Below are 24,323 nucleotides of genomic sequence, written 5' to 3'. Positions count from 1 at the left end.
AAATAATAAAAGATTAATTATATATGCTTTATTTCTCTTGAAATTTTCATTTAAGGTTTTAAAGTGAACCAGAAATTCAAATTTTCCTCAGATTTGATTGACAGTTGTTTATTGTTTACATTTCTACCGGAAATGCCTATTGCTATAGACGCACTCACAATAAATGGCGGACAGCTTGTCTTATCTCAAAACTGAATAACAAAAAGTTATCCTTGTAATTGTTTTATTACTTCGTTATCACTTTGCTAATCATATACAAATAGAAAGAACACACACATGTTTACATGGCGTAGTATGTTACTTCAATTTCACTCCTCATTTCCTTATTTTCATATCAATTTTTTCACATACTCCCAAAAAAGTGGGGGGGGGGGGGGGGCAACACCATGATAATTCAATTTTTTATATGTTAATTTTAAAAAAATTGTTGCTGCGAGAAAAAGTGGGAGGGGCCAGGCCCCTCCCCCCCCCCCCCCCCCCCACCTGATGCTACGTGCCTGAAGGTAAAACATCCCTACGATGACAAACTACGCCACGCAGCCTCGGATTTTGGTGCATAATCTCAAGTTTTCGGCTTTTGTATCTAGCACTGGCGGATTTAAGGGGGGGGGGGCGTGGAGGGCGCACGCGCCCCCCCCCCCCTAAAATTTTCAAAGTATGCATGACTGTAGATGATTTGATAAATTTTACATAGAAAAGTTAGCATTTTGTGTTTCACTTTATTTATAATTATGCCTGACTCAATGTTACACCTCATTGATACACTAGCTGTGCTATGCTGACTGTAATTGTGCTGCTCTATCTCATTCTGATCCTAATGTCTGTTGACAGGTTCTGATAACAAACCAATTTAACTGTGTTTAAAACAAGCAGTGTTGGTCATTTCATTATGGTGGATGCATCAAATTCCCCAGGGGCCTGATCTTGGGGCTTCGACCAAGAATCGACTGGAAATCTCAGCAGTTTTGTTTCAAGTGTAGACTGCTGCTGTCATTTCCCTATTGCGATGCAAGCAAACATTTCTGAATATTTAAAAGCTTGTCGAAGGTAAATATATAATTGTATTTAAAACCATAATCTATGTGCAATCATTTATTAATTACTGTATATTTTTTGAATTTTTTTCTAGGTAAATAGACTATTTCAATATAAGAATATTGAAGATTTTATGCATCAGATATTTCTAACAGCTAATAGGGGTCGGATACCGTAACGTCATTAGAATGTTGTAACTTTGATAACCTGGTTAATTTTGGGAGTTCATAAATGCCTAAAATATTTTGTTTTTAATCAAATACATGTATTAGGTATAAGTAACAATATGTGTCAAATTGTTATATATATGTTATAGGCTTTTGTGTGAAGTGTACCAGGTACATAACTAAAAAAATACCACTATTTTGAGCCTGGTTTTACCTTCAAAATACACGAAAACCCAGGAGCTTCCGGGGGCTAGCTTTCTTATGAGGACATCTTCAAACAATCGTATTGGTTACGGTTAAGTTGTAAAAAAGGAACTCATTGTTTTGCGATATACATCAATATATACAAAAATACATCAAATATTTCAAATACATAAAACAGCAAAAGTATAAGTAATTCTTTATTAGTACCAAACAAGCATTTTATAATATGCATGACGTAATACTCAATATTTATAAAAAGAATGTGTGCCTAACACATACCAAAAATAATATCTATACTTATAAATTAAGGCATTTTGCAAATAAGCTACGAAATGCATGCACCAGAGTAACTGCTTACACCTCTGGTATTTCAACACGAGTGAGATGATGTCCGTAGGCTATAATAGAATTTTAAATGAGAAGTAATTATTGTGAAATTAATTAAAAACCTACTTTCATTTTCGATAAACAAGCCCAAAATAGCAAAAATGAGAGTAAGGTGGTGGACACGCTTTGGCGGATCTAAGTCACTCGGAGTTTTTAACAAAATAGATACTTGCAATGATATAATAATAAATAATCGTGTGAAGAGTGAATACATTTAACGGAAATTTATTTTGAGCAAATATAAAAATAAGGATTCGACACATGTTGAAAAAATAAAATGCGCCGATTCGTTTCTTGAATCCGCAATTTTAGTTTTTATGGAAAGAACGTTCCAGACGATGGTCAAAACGAGATTATAAAATGGCGGAACACCACAATGACCATGTGCGTCGAGCATCTCAGTCATCTGCATCTGCTGCTGAAACCCAACAAGTGTGTGTAAGTATTCAAAGATATAGTTTTAATATTTGTAAGTTTATAAATAACGCCTGTTTATCGTATTATGTAATATGTAAACGGTGTGACCGTTGGACCGAGCGCAGAGTTAACACAGTGCAGATTGATTTTTGTTGAAAAAAATTCATTTGAAACGCACACAGTAGGATCCGCCTGGTTGCCTACTCAAATCATCAGCCAAGGCTAGTTAAACCAAACGTCGCGTGCTCAGTCTACATTATGACGTCATGTTACAGACGTAAAACGTACACGTCTTGTCTTCGGAAATAGCCGAAGAGTTACGTTATTCCGAACTTTTTTTTATTTCTTATTTCATTGTTTATCAATTTATTTCATATAAATGCCGCGATAATAAAATTGAATACTTTATTCAGTATCTAAAAGATCAGTTATTGATGTTAATGTTTTTATTTTCCATCTGATAATTTGATAAGACATACATAAAACTAGTCGTGTTTCTTGATTGAAGCACTATTAAAACTTATCTGTTGTCCTCTTTTATTTCTTTTGATTCAAATTACCTTCTATTGAAACACTGGAAAATCTTAATTGAGTTTAGCTGCAATAAACATCGATAAGTAACAGTCAATCAGTGATCGAACTAACTTTTAAAAAACAAAATGGCTTCCAATATGGCGGCGCCCAGGGCTGGAAGAAAATTTTTTTGGCCTTAGTACCCCTGATTCAACTTTCATTTTTCACTGATTTTCTTATATATACGTGTTACCATTAATCCTCGCTTCGCGAGGCGGGCTTCGCCCGCCTCTCGCTGCGCTCGGTATAAAGCTATAGCCGAGAATATTTTGACGATTTATCCACTGAAGAAATTTCCGAATATCCTATGCTTACACCAGATCCAGTACAATCTATTTAACTACACATAACTTTAACATGTTAAAAATCAGACACGTAGCATCAGCATCGTTTTGAAAAAGTGGGGGAAGAATCATCCATAGAATCTTTACAAAGAAAAAGAAGAAAAAACCTAAAACAAGCGTAGTATTTAGCATCAGCATCGTTTTGTAGCGTGGTATGCCTTCAACTTCACTTTTAATTACCTTATTTTCGTTTCAATTTTTTCCATGCTCCCAAAAATGTGGGGGGTGGAGGTCAACTCCATGTTAATTCAATGTAGATTTAAGAAAAAATGTTTGCTGCAAGAAAGTGTGTGTGTGGGGGGGGCTCCCCATGATGCTACATGCCTGGAAGCCGGCCTTCAGTGAGTGCAGCGTTAGTTTCAATTAAATTTGAAGTGCTTGGTAAACAATGCATGCGCGGATCTAGAGGGGGGGTCGGGGGGGGGGTCCCAACCCCCCCTGGAAAATGAAAATTTATTAAATTTACATAGTAAAATTATCGCGAAAATATGCCTCGGACCCCCCCTGGCAAACACAATTATTCTTCGGACCCCCCTGGAAAAATTTTCTGGATCCGCGCATGCAATGCATGTAGAGATAACAAAGTTTAAAAGGTTTAGGGCAATTTTTTTCATGACCACACACTTATGAAAGGAAGCAAATAATGGTAAACAAGAAATGTATAGCATAATTGATTGGTAATTATAATTGCCTTTTTAACAATCCCTGTTGCAGATATGAGTGTTATGCCAATTTTTAAAAATTATTCTCATGAATTTTTTTGTAAAAGATGCATTAATATACAAACCTTTATTTATAAGTATTCTGTACTGGTGTGTGACCAGTTCTTGCCAAGTACCATTTCTTCCCAGTGCATTGTTACATCATTTTTTGTAAACAATTTTATATGTTCTTAAAATGACATAAAAAAGAACTGGCAAGAAATTGTCCTTGGTGAGAATATCGATCATTTGCCAGTATACCTTAATAAAGTAAAATAACTTATTCAAGAGCTAGTATAAATTTTAATGCAGAGATCGCACTGAACCTGTACAATGCTACAATGACTGTAACTGATAGTACCTATACACAATGACATTGACTTGAATTGTCAAGATGACATATATACACACCGCCATTTACAGTGATGCATTACATGCATACATTTTACAACTGTATGCTATACAATGGTATGCAATTCATTGATATACGCTATGAGATTTTAATGCAATGATATGAGATTTAAATGCTATGCTATGAGAAAATGAAATAAAAGGCCAAATGATATACATTGTACTATGAATTCCTAATTAAACGTGAGGAATTAATATCTGCGTAAATTCGTGAGAAACCTGTCTCGCGAATTTTAAAATCTCACTTTTAATTTTCAAACATGTAAACTACATGAAACTATGATAATATTTCAGCATTTGCGATTTTATGTTCTCGCAATTTGATGGAAAACCGTTGAATCACAGAATTAAGTACTCCCGTAAAAAAAGGAATCTACAGTAGTACGTATGCTATGCTTTGCTATGACATAATTAAACAAACCCACTTCCACAATCCACACCTACAGGAGAGTTGCAAACATATGAAATATTAAAAAACCAAAGTTGACCAACAATCTGAATTTAAACATTTTGTTCTTAAAATATCAGTAAAAAAAACCGAGATGAAATGTTGTATGCTATGTTATGGTAATAATGGTGTGCTATGAGCCTCTGACGAATGAGAATCTAATGATATATGCTGTAAGATTCCAATCCTATGGTATCATATTTCAATGCTTTCGTACGAGACTTAAATTCTATGCTTAGCTATGCTGTATATTGTCAAAAATATGGTTGAACTGACTTTACATGTATAGTTGTCATTTTTATTGTTATGCCTATATCGCTACCAGTGATTTATCTACAGCCAATTTATAGGTCTGAATTTTGTCCCTTGAAGTTTCGCCTTGCAAGATATCACTTTATTATTTTTTCCCAAATTAACCTAAACTTCTTATAATTTTTTGGTCTACTTCCCCCAGAATTGCCTGTTTATTATTTTGAAAGGTAAAAGAAAAGAACACTAAGATACAATTTGCATTTGTAACAAATCATTTAATTTACTTCACATTTTAATTTCTGATTCAATTTCCCATTTGACCGGCACTTTGATTATTTTTTTTTCCAATTTGAAATTAAGCCATGTTCCTCTATTAGAAAATCACTGGCTACACATCAAGAAACACTATTTATTCTTCATTGCATTGAGATATTCTATTTCACCTGAACACGTTAAACTGGATGGAAGATTTGTAGTAAAGCGTATGTGTTAAAGAAAATATGACAACCACGGCACTGGTACGGAATATCTAATAAAATGCTAAATAAAACAGTCTGAAATCCAAGCACAAATGTTTCAAAAATCAAAGATCATTGTAGAAAGTTTCTCTGTGTCCTACTGTTATATATATTACTGCACATGCGCAAACCATACATATACCCAGGAGTTGATCATGTGGTGATAGCTCTGTTAAGAAAACAGACTGTTTATTTGTAGAATTGAAAGTGATTAAAATGACAACACATGGTTAACTTTCTTGCAATACTTGCTTATTTACTTCTGGATGTAATGTTGGAGGCTACAACTTGATGCATACCTTAATTCATGCACTCAATACGAGTTGAATTTATATTTTAAGGTTACTTTTCAGTACAACTACCAAGGATTCAACATCTCAGAAAAATTTTCTTTGTTTGATAAAATATTATGTATGTTTTTACTGGCTATGAGGCATTCAGAGTTTAAAAAACAAGGGAAATCGAATGCCGCTGATGAATAATCTCGATGACTATACACCATGGGCAGATAGCATGGAAATCATTTCATGGTTAGATAGAATAGCATGTTAATTCACTGCAATTTTGCATAGAAAATATTCACAGAGATATATATATATATAGAATATCAATTATGCAAACCCAGCTTCCTTCCCCAACTATTAGTCTTTTGAATTTATCGGACTGTACATTACAAAATCGATTTTTAGCGTTATCGCAAACAAAGACACTGAAAAATTTGATGACGCAGTACGCAAAAAAGTAAATCTGGAAGCATGTAATTCCGATACTGGCTGATTTAAACTGAGGCGAATTGTATGGGGACCACTCTTTTGAAAAATTTGTTAAATGAATAGATTTAATTTGATAATTGGAAAATTCATTATTTACATGTAAGGTGGCATGGGACATCTTCATGTTGTGTCATATTATTTATCGAAATAAATAATAAAATCAAGTATAATTTCAGAAATAGTTTCTTTCCCATAACTGTCATCTTACAGCGTAGCACAGTGGGTTAGAGGGTTCACTATGGACCTGTACCAAATAAATATTAGATTTTTTTGTGTTTATTTGCAATGATTTTTATTCAATTTTTTTATGTCACATTTATTAAAATACATTTTCTTATAACATCAAGCAGCTTTTTCAGATGATTTGTCGACAGAGTAATAATTAAGAAGATATGAAAAATTATGTTTTGGGGAAATACTAAAAAAGAGGTATAGCACCTTTTCGCATTATTTCGCCCACACCTGTGTTTGGACGGAAAGTACCTATTACTAAAAATAGCTTCAGGTACATATGATTTTCGAATCTTAGATACTGATTTTATAATGGGGTCTGTAACTAGGCTTCAGTATCGCCAGCTACCTCACGATACGATACGTATCAAGATATATTAATGTGATACATCATGTATCACGATATAGTTGTCAACTATAGATAAACTGGTATCTATGGTTGCCTACCTCTATAAGAAATATAGTATTGCATGAAGAAAATATGTCAACTATTTACAAAATCAACAAATGACAAGAGATATAAAATTCAATTGATTAAAACAAAAAGAACAAATTTTTCTCACTTTAATTGAAATTTCTTAATGTCTTCATGTTATGTAAACTATGTAACTATTTTGCAAGTCAATAACAATTAACTCATACAGTGTATCACGATACACATGTGACGATACAATATGCGTAATGGGGCCCTCGCAATCAATACGATCGATATATCACCGTATCGTTACACCTCTATCTGTAACAATCGATTTGTCATAAATTAGGAAAACTCTGTGTACATATATAATGTCAGTTGATATTCTGAACCGTAATAAGTTCAAGGAAAACACAATGAATCTAAGTGTAAATAGAGTACATGTATAGTGTTACTAAAGAGATCTGTTTATACTGAGTGTGCTCATACTCAGATTGAATTAAACAATATAATTTGAAAAAAAATCCAGAAGATTAGGCCATCATTACAAAATTTTCTGTTTGATGTACTCCGACCCACATTTTCAAAAGTTGGTCGGTAGGTAGGTTGTTTTTTTTAATCTGACATATTATTTTCTATTCCGTGATTTAATTGCCGAATATAAAACACAGTTGTGTATACACACCTCCCACTTTGGGCCTGAAAATTCGAGAGAGAGAGAAAAACATAGTTCGGGTGTATAATAGGCACCAAGACTTTTGACTAAAATGTCATGGTTATTCAGGGAAAAGTGTACGAGGAAATGTTTTGTACTGGAAATTTTACATTCACGGTGTAATGTTTCTGCCGCAGATTTTTTAAAAGTCTTGACTTCCTGCATAGCGGTAATCTTCAAAGAACTTGAAGGGGTTACTGATCACAGACAACAGGGTATTCACTAAAGATGATACATTTCTTTGCCCCGTGGGTACATTCTATGTCCAAGATAATCAGCATGAATTAGTGGTAAGCGCACGTTTGTACAACAATGGCTTCAATAGGACCGCAGAGGTATTGATAATAAAGGTGAAATGAATCTTCAAGATGAGTTGTTTTAATTTAAATAATAGTAATTATATAATCAGGTCCTTAAGATTGCGTCTTAATTTAAAAAACAAAAACAAGGGTAGACTTACTCAATCAGGCCCGCAATCGGGATCTATTGCACAGATCTATTAATAACAACTTTAATGGCGGCGTACACAGAGATGGCAAATGTACAGCTCAGGTTGCTAAATAAACAGTTTATAGTAATTTTAAACGGCCATTTTAATACAATCTTTTTGTCAATGGACTATGAGCAATACATTTTCTACCAAATTCACCCAAACACTTTTTTTTTTTTTTATTGTTTTAAAAAAGCGGTAAACAAACAGAAAACAGGCTATATACTGACTTAACGATAGCCAATGTTCTACCCGTTTAAAAAAACATAAAAATTCCATTAAGGTGTATAGTACGCAACCCTTTCTCACAAAGAAAATTTCTAGAAAAAAGTGCATATTAAATTCTGCGAACTATGGTAAACTAGGGACGTATATACTAAGTTAGAATATATACATGCATCCCTGGGGAAAAAACATGCGTCAGAAAAACAAATTTCAAGATGATTTACAAACAAAGCTTAGAATTGAGTATGCTTTAATGATCTTATTCTTAAAATGCTATTTAATATCTAAAATGTCAGACAGCCAGTTTTCTACAAATATCCAGTACACGGCACGCGGTTGAAACTGTATTGTCAATGAGCAAAGCATGGCTTCATCCATGATCTTTTTTCATCGATGTTATATAGATGTTTGCAAGTTACAAGCGATATTTTTATGGATTAAAGCATCTTCGGGATATAACATACGAAACCTAAACGATCGATATTTTTTTTTTTCCAAAAAAAAATATTGAACTTCGATTAGTGATTAAAAAACGATTGAGTCGGGCCAATTTTAATGGGTCGGTCAGAGTACATCAAACAAATCAATTTTTAATTTAGGCCTTAGATACATGTAATTTAGACTCTCTATCCTTTTTATACTTCCATAAGTGAAAAAATATTTACTACTTGGTAGAATCAATCCAGTGACGTCAAAATCAAAAGACCTCTGCGTCACCACTAGGCCACGCATCTAATACTTTCATAGGATGTCTTCAATATATATATGGTTATATACATGATTGTATAAGAAAAGTCACTAATTGAAATATTTGTATAATTTCAGTATGAAGACCACGTTAAACCAAAATGAATTCAATGTAAACGTGTACAATACCTGTAAAACATAATTTTAATCAGATTTCTTTGGTCAAGTATTAGAGTCGTTCAAATAGTCAAATATCCAAATTTTTTATCACTAACAAAACCTGAATATTTTAATGATGTCGTGTAAGATAACTAAGACTCTTTTAGTATGGTAATTGTGTAATTTACGTTTCTTTGAATATATTTTGACTAAATATTGTACAATACTGAAAATGTCCGATGTTTGCAAAAGTGCCATATTTAGGCGAAATCGTCTATTAAGTGATCTTTCCAATAATAAATGCGAACTTCGTTTTTGTAAAATAAATTTTGGAATAAAATAAAAACCGCAAACCTTACCTTAAAGAGAAAATGTGTAAATATGCATAATGCAGGATTTACTGAGAGTTCTCTCCTTCTAAATTTGAATTATTTAATTTGTATACAATGTCATGCATGTATTCAATGCATATACACTGCCATTCATCATGTGTATGCTAACACTGTCAAGAAATGTGGGGGCAAGTGGCTTATGAGAGCTTGCTCAATTTTTTCTTTCATCTAATTATTCATTAAATTTAATTTAGTCAAATTGAAACTGGCAATGTGTTTCTATATCAGAGAATTGTGCAAATATGGAGTTACCCTAATCTTGCCACACAATTATTTCTTACCATTAATCCAATGAAGATTGCAAATCAATTGTGATACATGTACTGAAACATGAGTGAAATCTCACTGTTATCATTAGCCTAAAGATAAAGAAACCTACCTATCTACCTAACATTAATTTTTCTAAGAATTTTAAAGGAAACATCCCAGATTTTTGGGTTTTTTGGCTTAATCTATTTATTTGGTACATCTTTTGTTTTAAAAACATAAATATCAATATGATATTTACATAAGATACAGCAAAATAATGTTGTATTTATTTAAAGTTTGCTTTCTTTTTTCTTTTTTCAGATTATTCCAAATCACTGCCTAATCCAAAAGGTGATTTTAAAACTTCAGAAACTTCAACATGATCTTATTAAAAGTACTATGGGAATCCAGTTCTGGATAGAGCACTCTTCATTTTCGGATGTGGTTACTGAAGTTAAAGAAATACAAAATAGAATTGAAGTTGAATTCAAACAACATTTGAGTGAACTGGAAAAGATCAAAAGAGATGTTGGTACAAATGAAAGTGAATTAAAGAAACTCAGAAGTGATTACCAGAAACTTCTTCAAGATCGCAATGAAAAGGAGAAGAGAATAACAGATTTGTCATTTGGTTACCTGGATTTTCCTGATGAAAAAATGGAAAAAGGAGAAGAGAACCAATAAGATACAACTCATTTGGTTAAAGTTCCTCTCTAAAGAGACATTCTAATTTTCCAATGTTTCACAGCAAGGACTGCTCATTATACTTTCATTTTTTAAGGTATAAATAATGCCAAAAAGAAAAACAGGTTGTGGATTCAATAGAAATAAACATGTCGAAACCCCGAAAAATTTAACTTTTAAAGCCATTGGTTCCCTTGACAATTATGTATCATTACAAACTTTACCTACAAAACATGATTTGGGACAAATGAATAATCCATGTTTCAATTGTGGCTCTTTCATGTGGAAAGAAGAAAATCATATTGGTACGCTTGGACATTCTGCAGTTTTCTCAACATGTTGCTCAGAAGGAAAAATTTTGTTACCAACAATCAGTGACCCACCTTTAATACTGCAAAATTTGTTAACAAATGAAAATGATGAGGGAAAAGAATTTCGTCATAACATAAGAGCTTACAATTCAAGTTTAGCTTTCGCATCCCTAGGAGTTAATGAAGATGTTTTGCCATCAAAAGGTCCATATACATTTCGAATCCATGGCTCAGTTTACCATAGAATAGGACATGTTTTTCCAGAAGTAGGAGAACAACCAAAATTTTCACAAATATACATATATGATACAGAAAATGAAACAAACAACAGAATACGCTGGAACTCTGATTTAAACAGAAATATTCTTGAACTGTTACAGAATATGTTGCATCACAACAATCCATTTGCAAAATGTTTCAAACATACAACTGAACTATTTTTAAACCAGAATAGAACTGTGAATATGAAGCTCATTTTGAAGGCAGACACTTCTAAAGACCCAAGACGTTACAATTTGCCTACTGTATCGGAACTATCGGTTATTATTCCAGGTTCATCTGAATATCAACCAACTAACAGAGACATTGTGTTATACAAGCGTGCATCATATCACCCTAATGGTCAAAAACTCCTTCATATCAATGAGACAAATCAACATTATGATCCATTACACTATGTTCTTTTATTTCCTTATGGTGATTCAGGGTGGACAATTGGAATTCAACACAAAAACAGTAATAAGCAAACTTCAATAATGAATTTTTATGCTTATCACATGATGCAAAGAAATAATTTCAACACAATTTTGAGAGCTGGAAGACTCTTTCATCAGTATGTTGTAGATCAGTATGCAAAACTGGAGCAACAGCGTTTAAACTATTGTTTATTTCATCAAAAAGAACTACGTTCTGAACTTTACCAAGGACTTGCTGATGCTGTACAAGCAGGTGATACAGACGGTAAACATACTGGGAAAAAAATTATCTTACCATCATCATTTATTGGCAGTCCAAGACACATGCATCAAATGTATCAAGACGCAATGGCTATTGTAAGAAGATTCGGAAAGCCAGACCTGTTTATAACCTTTACATGTAATCCAAAATGGCCAGACATTGAAAGAAACCTGTTGTCAGGCCAAACAACTACTGATCGTCCGGACTTAGTCGCACGTGTATTTCATTTGAAGTTAAAGGAACTTTTAAAAGACATAACAGTAAAAAACGTATTTGGCAAAGTTATTGCATTTGTATATACCATTGAATTTCAAAAAAGAGGACTACCCCATGCACATATACTTTTGATATTGCATCCTACATGTAAACCCAAGTCGTCTGATGATTATGATATGTATGTCACAGCAGAAATTCCGTCTCAAACCACCACACCAGAATTGTACAAAATTATTACTCAACATATGATTCACGGTCCCTGTGGACCTCCAAACCCAAAATCTCCATGCATGGAAGATGGAAAGTGTTCTAAACAATATCCAAAAGAATTTTGTGAAAAAACTGTGCAGTTAGCAGATGGATATCCAAAATACAGAAGACCAGAAAATGGTTTATCAGTTCAGAAGAATGGTGTTCTACTTGATAACCGTTGGATTGTTCCATATAATCCTTACCTTTGTTCCAAGTACTCTGCTCATATAAATGTAGAGATATGTTCAAGTGTAACTGCTGTAAAATATCTGTACAAATATGTTTATAAAGGACATGATAGAGTTATGGCTAGCATTCAGTGTGATGAAAACAATGAAATACAGCGTTATGTTGATGCAAGATATGTGTCTGCTTCAGAGGCATGCTGGCGAATTTTTCATTACGATCTTCATGACAGATCACCTGCTGTTCAAAGACTCGCAGTACACCTACCTGGACAACATAATGTGGTCTACAAAGAAGGAAAAGCAGAAGAAGCCCTTCAAAATTTTAAAGACACAACTTTGACTTCATGGTTTAAAGCAAACATTGAAATCCCAGAAGCAAGAAATATTCCTTATCACCTATTCCCAGAGCACTTCACATGGAATGCTTCAACATGTACTTGGAAAAAGAGAAAATTAGGAAAGACTATTGGACGATTGTATCTTGCCAATCCTGCTGAAGGAGAAAGATTTTTTCTTCGACTTATACTTCATCACAGTCCCGGCTGCAAATCTTTTCAAGATTTACTTACTTTAGAAGATGGTACAGTTTGTAACACATTTAAAGAAACAGCCATGAAAAGAGGATTTCTTCAAAATGATGAGGAATGGATTGAATGTATGAGTGAAGCAGCAGCATCTGGATCTCCCAGTCAGTTGCGTTTACTTTTTGCAACGATATTACTGTTTTGTGAACCAGCTGAACCCGTGAAATTATGGAACCAGTTCTACTCCCAACTTTCTGAAGACTTACGAACAAGTAAAGAAAATATCAACCACTCTGATGAAGGTACACTGTACAGAACATTGCTTCTGATTGATGATCAGTTAAAGGCACACGGAAAGACATTACAAAGTTTTCCTGAGATGGCAGAATTGTTTGCTACAGTCACTACCAACATACATATACCAGTACCAAATATTATAGAAGAAGAATTATCTTACTGTGCACAGGACTTATGCAACATATTTTTGGAACATGAAAAAAAAATGAATAAGGATCAGTTTAAAGTTTACAATACAGTAATTGAAGCTGTTTTTTCACCCACACCCAAAGCCACGCTTTTCTTTCTGGATGGTCCAGGAGGTACTGGAAAGACATTTGTTTACAACACAATTTTAGCAAAAATACGATCTATTGGTAATATTGCTTTAGCAGTAGCATCATCGGGAATTGCAGCAGAGCTTTTGGAAGGTGGTAGAACAGCACATTCACGATTTAAAATACCAATACCAATACTTGAAACAAGTACATGCAATATATCAATACAGAGTTCTTTAGCAGAATTAATTCGGAATGCTTCAATCATAATTTGGGATGAGGCCCCAATGATGCACAGATACGTGTTCGAATGTGTTCATAGAACATTCTCTGACATAATGAAAAATGAAAATCCATTTGGAGGAAAAATTGTTCTACTTGGAGGTGACTTCAGACAAGTTTTACCGGTTATCCGCCATGGTTCACAAGCAGATGTGATGTTCAGCAGCCTTCAACATTCATTTCTATGGAGCCATGTGTGTAAATTACATTTGACAATAAATATGCGAGTACACACATTAAATACCGCTGAAGGTGTATCAAATGCCGATACTCTTTTCGAAAATTTCCTCCTTAACATTGGAAATGGCACAGAGGAATATCACACAAAGCTTGGGATTTCAAAAATCAAACTCCCTACTGAGATTTGTATCACACCTGATGAAACCGGTTTAGAGAATTTGATAAAGCATGTTTACCCACATTTGTGTAAAAAATCCTTTGATCAACAAATATGCAACAGAGCTATTTTGGCAGCAACCAATGAAAGAGTAGACTTTATCAACCAAAAAATTATGGAGGACTTTAAATCAGACAGCTGTGAAATTTATTTAAGTGCAGACAGTGTTCAAGACCCTTCACAAACATCCATATATCCAACAGAATTTCTGAATTCCTTGACTCCCTCTGGTTTGCCCCCCCATTCTTTGTTCTTAAAAAAGTATTCACCTATAATACTCATACGGAATTTAAATCCAAAAGAAGGACTTCTAAATGGAACCAAACTAGCTGTTATTAATCTTGGCCGTCGTATCATAGAGGCAAAAATTATGACTGGAAAACATTCAGGAAAACTGGTGTTCTTGCCACGAATTACCTTAACACCATCAGATTCAGGTCTTCCCTTTCAACTTCAACGTAGACAGTTTCCAGTTAGACCAGCATTTGCAATGACAATCAATAAGTGTCAGGGCCAGACTTTAGAATACGTGGGAATAGACTTGACGCAACCAATTTTTACTCATGGACAACTTTACGTAGCTTTATCTCGAGTGAAATCTTTTGACTCAGTTTCTGTATTGCCTGGTCTACAATATCTCAATAGTTATTACACAGACAATGTTGTATACAAAGATGTTCTTATTTAGGTCTTTATTATGTTCCCCATGCAACAAATTGGTATAATCTTTTTGTGTTTTTGACCCGTCCATCCGTTAGTCTATCGGTCAATCAATCTGTCAGTACTGTTTTTATTTAAGGTCAACTTCTTTAAAATTGCTGCATGGTATTTAGAAACTTTGTCGGTACATATATTTAGTACACAATGTCTAGATATGAATACTACCAGAAAATTCAGATTCCTTTATTTTCATGAAAGTTTACACCCTTTTTAGCTTAAAAGTTTAGCTATATATTGAATATTGTAATAAACATTTCATAAGTGTAACGCCTCACTACTGTATGGAATTTTGTTAAACTTTGTAGGTATTTAAGACACATTGTGTAGATGTGCGTATAACCAGAAAATTCCAAATCGGTTATTTTTCTGGGAATTTTGGTTCTTTCTAGCTTAGAATTATTACCATATAAACAATACAATAATAAACAGTCAGTTCAACTCCTCTTAAATTGCTGAATGAAATTCGATAATTTTTGGCACTTTTTCACTATTTTGTTGAAGACAAAAGTATAGATGTGCAGGAATTTCTGATGTTATTAATAGGAAGTTATGCCCTTATAAAATACAATTGTTGTCAGTGGATCTAATGCATTAATTAAGTGTAGCATAATCAGGTAATGCGGAAGCCTTGGATATTTAAGTGTGCTCTTCATTTCATTTATTTGTAAAATAAATGTTTTCATTCGTTTATTGAAATGAGATGTTGCAATTATTTCTTTAAAGTTGTTTTCAGCAGACTGGATGGTCAACAAACTAACCATCAGATCAACCTTAAAATTTCATATATGATATTTTTGGCCAAAACAATAATTTAGTAAGGAAGAATTGAAATATTTTTACTTCCAATTTTTAGATTTCTCTATATATCTTTATACTGACCTCTTCATTTTAAGAAGGTTAATATAGTCTTTAAATGGCCATGACCATCCAGCCCTTTTAATGTTTAAGATATTGATCAGCCAAATTATTACATTATTGATATCACCTATTCAAACTGAATGTAAAATAATAACTGTTCCCACAAATAATGCAATTTTCACACTTTTATGTATCTCCAATGAGGAGCTGTGTTTGTTATTTACTGTAACTAAGACTAAAGTTATAAAGTGAACTCATCTTTTCAAAAAAGTGATATCACTTATTCAGCTTTTGATCTAGATATACATAAATTCCCAAATCAAATCAAAATGTAACTTCATACATTTGAACAGGTGATATCCCCTATTCATTTTTTTAAAGAGTAAATTATAATAATACACTTCAGAAACAGTTTTGGGGATGATAGAAATCGGTAGATTATTATTAAATTGGAAAAGGGCCCCATATCTAATTTTCATAATTTTAAATATTTCATTATTTCAAGAAGGAAATTATTCCTAAAATTTCTTTCTGATAATAATTCAATTGAATAACGATATATTTGGTTTAATTAATGTTCAGTAAAATTTACATCTATTTAACAACAATATAAAGTGCAAATTCCCGCGCTTGCGCGGGTTATCATCTAGTCTCTTAGAAATCTCAAATTTGCTGTTGATAAAAATTGAATTCAAAGATAAAAACCAGAAAAAATAATGTGAAATAACTTCCTCACATTATATTAGGTACAAGAAATCATTTGATGAAGTCTTCAAGCTCTTTTAGTTTCCTTTGATAGGCGGACTTTTGGTGCTGGTTGAAGTGTTTGTAAATACTGTAGACAGAGTTCTTCCTACTGAGCTCAATTAGTCTGGGAACTTTGCTGACGGAACCTAGTTTAGGGGCATACAGATATCCCTCCTCTAAATTCTTCGAGGATAGCTCCCAGCAGTAAACCACGATCACTTCAGCTACATGTATGATTCAGCAAAACAAAAACAAAAATGTGGCTTTAGTTTTTTTTCAATAGAAACAAAATTGGATGAATGGAAATATTGGTAAAATATAAAATATTAAACAAAAAATAGTTGTTTGTTTTTAGAACTGATGTGGCTACCATTTATCATGTCTTAAGCTTTCGTAATCAACAAAAGGACTAAATTTTCTGACGCAACAAAGTCCTTACTTGTCTAATAAAAGACGTAAGACCTAAAGTATTTATACACCAGGAAGAGTCTCAAATGCATGTACATCCTATTTTTTTAAAATTCAACTTTTTAATGGTGTCTCCTAAATATTCTACAAACTGTAATTTTAAATTGTCTTTACATATACATCTTTCTTGAACATGCATTCCAATACTAGTACAGGCTTTGAGGAGGCATCATAAGGAACTTCGGACTGGAACTATTACATTTATAGTTGTAAGAAAATCACTTTACAACCAAGAAGCACACTTTTCAGAAGTGGGTCGAGTGTCAAACTCGTACATCTAACCATGCATTTTTCCTTTGGTTAATTGTCGGGTTCAATGTATATCTACTTTGATCCACAATAACTTTATAATTGATTTCATAATAACGGTCATCCTTTTTGTTTTATTTTTTGACACAATTATTCATGTTGAATAATTTTATGTCAAAATATATTTTCATGAATATTTAATGTTTTGTTCAATTAAAAACAATATTACTTCTTGCTTTAAATGTATATCATTTTAAGCAACATTTAAACTACTAATAGTAAAGATGTAAATTTTATGAATCTATGACTATTGATTTTTTGGATTAATGAATAATTTGTGATCAGTTTAGTTGTATGCTCATGTAACTGAAATGTATTGTACATTGGTAAAGCTGTACAGTTTTATTGTTAAGATAATATAATTAGGATATTATTAAACAAAAGATCATTAACTCGTTATTCATTATAAACCAAAATAGTATACTATCCAATGTCTTACAAATCTAGTTGCAGTTTTATAATGAAAACTAGTTAAGGTGTTTAAAGTTGTTCTATAAGAAAATCGTCCTCACAATGTCAGGGGTCCTGAGTCCACTCGTGGCCGTGGGACCCCTGACAAACTTAATTGAAATTTTGCGGGCTGACTGCGGCGACATCGTACGGGGATTATAACACATCTCAATATCCTCCGACCAGTCACATTAAGCCTTACAACTAACCTTTTGCATGGCGATACAGACAAGATGGCGGAATTAGATGTTGTGAACCGAGTTTGTAGAAAATTCAGTGTACAATCGATGACAGAACAGCAAATTTCGGCGGTAGATGCGCTCAAGAAAGGAAGAGACACTTTTTTAAGAATGAAGACGGGGAGTGGGAAATCTCCAGAGTACGAAAGCTCGCCAATTGTTCTCGGAGAGAATGGTGTTACGACTGTGAATGCTCCACTTAGCAGCATTATGTCTGAACAAATAGAGAGGGTGAACAATGTGCAGATATTACTAGAACTGATTTGGTTTGACTTTTCCGATCGCGTCGTGTTCAACTTTTTCAGCTACGTCATACATAAACAATACCCGCACCTTAACCACATTTTTTTATTGGTGGATTCAGCTTACCGCTGATTGGCTGCTGGTTAACTAAGACTAAATTATGCACGGACAGAACAACAACATATCAGAGAATGAAAAATTCACATGGGTCTTCGTGACTGTCGAAATTGGGCTATTTTTCGAAAGTGTACACTTGTGATAAAACAATACATACAGTACATAACATATATAGCTGTAGCTCTGTGTATAAATTTTGGGTTAGAAAATATAAAGCTACAGTGCATACAATACTTGCATGTACAAAAAAACTTTACGGCAATTTGCCGCGTATAAAAATAACACTATTTTTTAAAAATATTTACATCATACCATACCACCTTTTGTGAAAATAATCCATTTAAATAATTCTTCATTTAGTTTACTACTGTTAATAATTGTAGCATTACCCGCCCCAAACTTTCTCCTATTAAACAACCTTTAACCGTACTCGGAAAGCGGATCAAGAACTGTATTTTTCATGTATGTAAACAAACCAGTGTTCATGTATGGAGCGGGTGATCGGGGGTTCAGAGACAGGTAAAATAAAGAAATCTGCAGTACATGTAAATGGTTTGTGGATATTTTAGTATATATATTTACACCGAAAGTGATAGGGCAACAGAAGAGAAACGAATCGGACACTTGCCTAATGAAGACGCACATGTACAAACCTCCTTGCACTCTCCACTTCCGTCTCGTTCTTTCACACCATCGTTCAATACTTTTATTGACTGTCGATAGCCGATCGAAAGGTGTAGAAATCGAGGAATTCATACCTTTCACTTTGACTGGCTATTTAGTAGGTAATACATGTGCATTATACATTTACGGTATTTACATGAAATGAACGCTTAGCACGTGCAACTTTTAAATATTATATTTTTTATAACGCCGTACTCTGGACCGTAGCTTGAGGCTATGGTTTAACGCCCGTTTACACACACAGAGAGAGAGAGAGAGAGAAAGAGAGAGATTTTAGCACAGAATTTAAACATACGGGATAGTCGATTTTGAATGAATAATATTGGGGGGAAATAAACTGTTCTGAGAAATCCTTCAGCTCTGGCATTGCATAAGCGTGTACTGATAACTCGGCCTAAAAATAGGAGTTAACCAATCATACAGTTTTCACACCGGCGGCGTGTATAATTTATGCATGACGTAGCTGACAGAAATGATCGTGACGCTATAGGAAAAGTCAAACCAAATCGGTTTTGATAATATATATCAAATGACAAGGATAGATAGGCTGTAACGAACGGCTATTTTCAGTTTTTATTTCGGAGTCCTGAATATCTCGTCGGTGATGATAAATGGAGATGTGTCTTGAGAAGTCCAATATTCACATCAAAACACCATTTGATAGTGGTCGATGAGGCCCACACCATCATCCAATGGTAATTAAATATAAATTAAGCAATCCAATTTAAAATATAAATTAAGTATGCGTTTTGAAATTGCTTTGTTTACAAAATAAAAATTTCTGTTTAACAAACAGTATGTATGTTTATTCTTCAAATTTAAAGTACAAGTTGGTGTATACTTTTAGGGGGCTAGAACATGATCAAGAAGGACCATTTAGAGAGTGGTTTGCGCACATAAGAGAGATGCGATCTTTATGCATCGGGGTACCATTACTGGCACTGACAGCTGCAGCTAGCCCCACACACAGGCGCCAAATTATGAAGAATCTGTGTTTTCGTGATCATTCTTGTGTAATATTAGACAGCCCCGATAGGCCAAATATAAAACTAAATGTTTTGAAAGTTAAAAATAATGTAGATTTCGAAAATGTGTTCCATTGGTTAACAACTGTTTTAGTTGAGAAAAGAGAATATTTACAGAGACGAGTGGACTCAGGACCCCTGACATTGTGAGGATGTAAAAAAAAAATTACGGTGTCTTTTAAACTCGTTTTTGTAACAAAAACAACTACAAGTAGGTAATCATATTCAAATACTGCTAATTTGGATAACTTATCTTTTTATGGCCTAATTCAAAATGTTTGTTAGTAGTTTGTTTACATACAAGTAATTATCTAGGAGTTGTATAGCATGCTTACATTACATTTTTATTCTTATCAAGATTTTCCCCAATATATAAATTAATACTTACCTTAGTAACCTTAATTTTAAAAATAAAATGCATACAAAAACTTCAAAAAATTAAAGTAAATACTGTCGTGAAATTTAAAATCTGATATATTGATACACATATTATTATAAAGCATAAGTAAAAACGGAACCAAGACGTGCTATAAAAGCAAAATGTATTAGATTCACAAAAACCAACATGTCAAGACATTACAAACCTTAAAAACTGACAAATGGTCATCTAGTATGGGCATTACCTCCACTTTTCATCAGTACATCCAAAGTTCGTCTCCGTATTCCGTCTTCCGCCTCCTCTAATATCAAATTTCTCTCATTGTAGTCCACAAACATCAAAAGGACCTGTAATGTAAACAAAGCGAATACGTGTTTAAAAATATTCAAATCAAACAAACAATCTGTTTTCTTCATCACCCATAGAATAAAATTCCATGCCTGTTTATTGTATCACAAAGTCAAGATAGAGTTTAATCACAGCCCTGATTAAGGCTATGCTATAAGTATCCAACGAAAAGGTCTCTAATACATGTTTTACACTAAGAATTGAACACTAAACTAAATCTTTTTTTAAAAAACTTTATGTTCCAAATCGAGCAGAAAAAAGAGAAACATATATGAACAACACATACATATATGTTACAGTAAATGCGTGAAATCAAAATAGTCAATCACATGTATATTCTAAACCAGTCTAAAAAGCATGCATTTACTCTCTGACTTAGAACACACGTGGTATTCCTGGTCTTGCTATGAATTACATTCTTTAACAACTCTCTTGAATTTCTGATTTGACATTCGGAGACCACTGGTCACTAAGTGTGTGCGTAAGGCGTACTTTAGATGGCGGTATGTTGACTAGGGAATCTGGAGACGTTACAACCACGGACTTCATCTGAAGTCTCTTGTCAGGGCCGACCAGATCCTTCGCCATCTCAACATGATGTCTCTGTGTCTCACCCTCCTCAAACCCCACCACACAGAGGGAATTCTCCAACCTATGCTACAAATAAAATTAATATGCGTTGCTAAACAGTTATATACAATGTATACATTTCATTTCACAAGCTTTAAAATAAATATTATTAATTTGCTGTCTTAAGATACGTGATAGTAAATTATTTACATTGTATTTTGGTAAGGAACTTTTTTCAACATGAAAATACCACAAGTTTTGACTATGCATAAAAAGTTACAATATCAAGTGTTCATAAGTTTTCATCCGGAAAAACCACGTGGGCGCTGTTTTCAATAAGTTTCCATCACTATTTTGCATATATATACATGTTAAAATCTTATTCTTTACATGTCTCATTATGAAAACTCTAAAAAGGTCATTTTCGACAAAATGTAATTTTTTTTCTACAGATTGATGTGTCATCAATATTTTTGAGTTTTATACAGATGTTAACAATGGTTATACATGTATAATAATGAATCATAAAATCAAAATATTACCTGAGCTGTCCTCTTTGTTTCAGTTTGAGAAAAAAGACCAACGCTTTTCCATATTTTCTGTATACGCTTTAAAATATCAGTATTTGGGATCCCTTTTTCTTTTACAATAGTTGTATAAAGACAAAGGTTAGTCACTATCAAGATGCTGATTAACCAAACATATAGGTTTCTGTCAAATCGATTCTGTCTTTCGATTTCTGAAATAGATAAAAAATAAATAAATATGCTTAATAAGCATATCTTAAAACCGCTATCATAACAAAACCTATCCCATATTCCTTGACATGGCTACATTATGAATAGCAAAATATGTTACAGTACTAAAAGCACAAACTATATGTAATTTGATAAAGGGGCAAAAACTCCAAGACAAGTCATCACGTCAAATTAAACAACTACAAAGTTTCGTGAAATTTTATTTATGGGTTTAAGAAGAGTGGCTCTTGTTGACAAACAGTCTTAGTGCTATATTCTATTCTGTACTGGTCAAAATTCTAAGTTAAAAATGGTCAAAATGCAAAGAATCTTATGAAACCAACCTTTCCAGGTAAAATGAACATCTAAACATTGTGTTCTTACTATCGACAAATTCTGTAAAGCACTTTAAGAGAAGTTGCGCTGACAAACACTTCATTACAATAACAAATAAATGGAGAAAATTCTAAGTTCAAACGACGAATATATCAAGATAAAATCGGAATTTCCTAGTAATATGCACATATGCATATTATGTCCGAATTATCTACAAATTTTCAAGAAATTCTGTGCAGCAGTTTAATTAAAAGGAGCTGCACTGACAAACTGTTCAGTACATATACATAATTCAATAAATAGTAAAAACAAAATTAGAAATCCCTAGTAATATGCATATTTACACATTTTGTCTTTATTATAAAGTTGCGAAATTCTGTGCAACGGTTTAGTCTATTTTCAATAAATGGAAATAATTCTAGTTTCAAAAGAGCCAAAGTCACAAGAAAATTGATGGAATCGAAATTATCGTGTAATATGTACGTCTATACATATTGTGAGCTGTTCTTTTTAAGACAAGCGCTGCAGTAATATTATTTATTAAAATATCATGAGTCCAAATGGCTTAATATTATTGGATCATGTAACGCAAAGCATTTGATAAACGTTATAACATGTACATATCTAAAAAGAAGAAGTATTTGATTTAAGTAATGCAATAAAGAATACATATCCAAGAAATTTGAAAATTCGAGTAGTATAACATTATGAATACAATCGTTTGAACAAAAGACTTACCTTTCAGTTCCAATAAAATATCATTGTTTAATATTTCTTTGGTATCTTTAGGCTCAAGTAAGGATGTATTTGAAGCATCATGAGATCGCCAAAAATAAACTACAATCACGAATACCACCAAAACGAAACCGGGAATTACAAATCTGGATAAAAATTACAAAAAGACAGATGTCATAATTATTTACTAATTAAATCATAAACTTAATTAACCTATTGAACGCATCAGGAATTCCAGAAAATAGGATTAATTTTTATCATTGGCATTGGAATCAACGGTATATGTCAGTCAGTCTTTCAAAAGACAAGGCTTTCTCCAGATTTATTTCATGAAAAAGGTTCACGTGATATTGGTTTTAAAATTTAAGAGATTGTGCAATGGTTGTTACTTAATATCCTTTACATTCACCAGTTGTTCTGGGATTTCCTTTTTGCTTGTGACGCTAATTGTTACTAATCTAGTTAAAGTTAAACATACTAATTTTTAAAAATGTGTCTTGTTCTAAGAAACACAGAATTGGACAGAAATGCCCTCCCAATGCAGTACATATATACACAAGCAAAGTGATTTGAGCAACAACGCCAGAAAAGAATTTGATCTCAAATGGACTGGCCTTAACAACAATCAGATCGAGGCACTCGATAAATGATATTAAATAAGTGCATTATACCGGGCGGTATGCCTAATTATTAAATACACTGATGTACACTTCGAATAAACAAACGATCGTTACGAGCCTCAAAACCATTTGATTACTTCAACATAATTATCCAATTGTCAATATGATAAATATTTACCGTAAATTAACTAACACGGTTGAATTCGTTCCTATTGTCTGTGATTATATTGACACATATGTTCGTGTTTATTTAGGCCTACCTCGAATGTAATTTCCTTCTATAACAAAACAACTGCATACCCTCTTAACTTGAAATTTATAAACATTCATACGTGTTTAGTAACCAAGATTTATCTCTACTTTCGGTTTCGACCAACAGTGACGTTACGTTACATGTTGATGAAGCGATACTCGCACGAATCTTCACTGTGAGTTTGTACTCTCAGTCTGTCCTGTGTCAGTTTGTAGCCATTCTGTTAAATACGTTTTGGACATTTATTTTTACAGTTTAAACAGTTAAAAATATCTTATACTGAAATAATGTCTCTAACATGTCTAAGGAGTTAACTGGTATAACCAG

The 24,323-nt window shown here is 33.1% G+C and overlaps 1 protein-coding gene across 1 annotated transcript; it reads right to left on the bottom strand.

Moving 5' to 3' along the window:
• Positions 1-1,590: 1,590 nt before the first annotated feature.
• Positions 1,591-24,292, bottom strand: LOC128192513 (uncharacterized). Its single transcript, XM_052865249.1, has 7 exons — positions 24,004-24,292; positions 23,127-23,269; positions 21,858-22,054; positions 21,238-21,402; positions 20,642-20,744; positions 16,390-16,707; positions 1,591-1,699 (listed from the first exon to the last, which is right to left on the bottom strand). Exons 1-6 carry the CDS (start codon positions 24,039-24,041, stop codon positions 16,493-16,495), a joined length of 861 nt encoding a protein of 286 aa, XP_052721209.1. The 5' UTR covers positions 24,042-24,292; the 3' UTR covers positions 1,591-1,699; positions 16,390-16,492.
• Positions 24,293-24,323: the final 31 nt, after the last annotated feature.

This window comes from Crassostrea angulata, chromosome 7 (assembly GCF_025612915.1).
Source record: "Crassostrea angulata isolate pt1a10 chromosome 7, ASM2561291v2, whole genome shotgun sequence".
Classification (NCBI taxonomy): domain Eukaryota; kingdom Metazoa; phylum Mollusca; class Bivalvia; order Ostreida; family Ostreidae; genus Magallana; species Magallana angulata.
Note: the sequence above shows the minus strand (reverse complement) of the source record. Positions and strands in the feature narration are given on the sequence as shown.

Bases quoted from the DNA above. Each gene is read 5' to 3' on its own strand.
- LOC128192513 (XM_052865249.1), bottom strand. From the start codon at position 24,041: ATGCAGTTGTTTTGTTATAGAAGGAAATTACATTCGAG. The intron at 20,745-21,237 runs GTACGCCTTACG...TTTACATTACAG, and splicing joins TCAACATACCGCCATCTAAA to GTCCTTTTGATGTTTGTGGA. The intron at 16,708-20,641 runs GTAATGCCCATA...TCATACATGTAG, and splicing joins TGTACTGATGAAAAGTGGAG to CTGAAGTGATCGTGGTTTAC.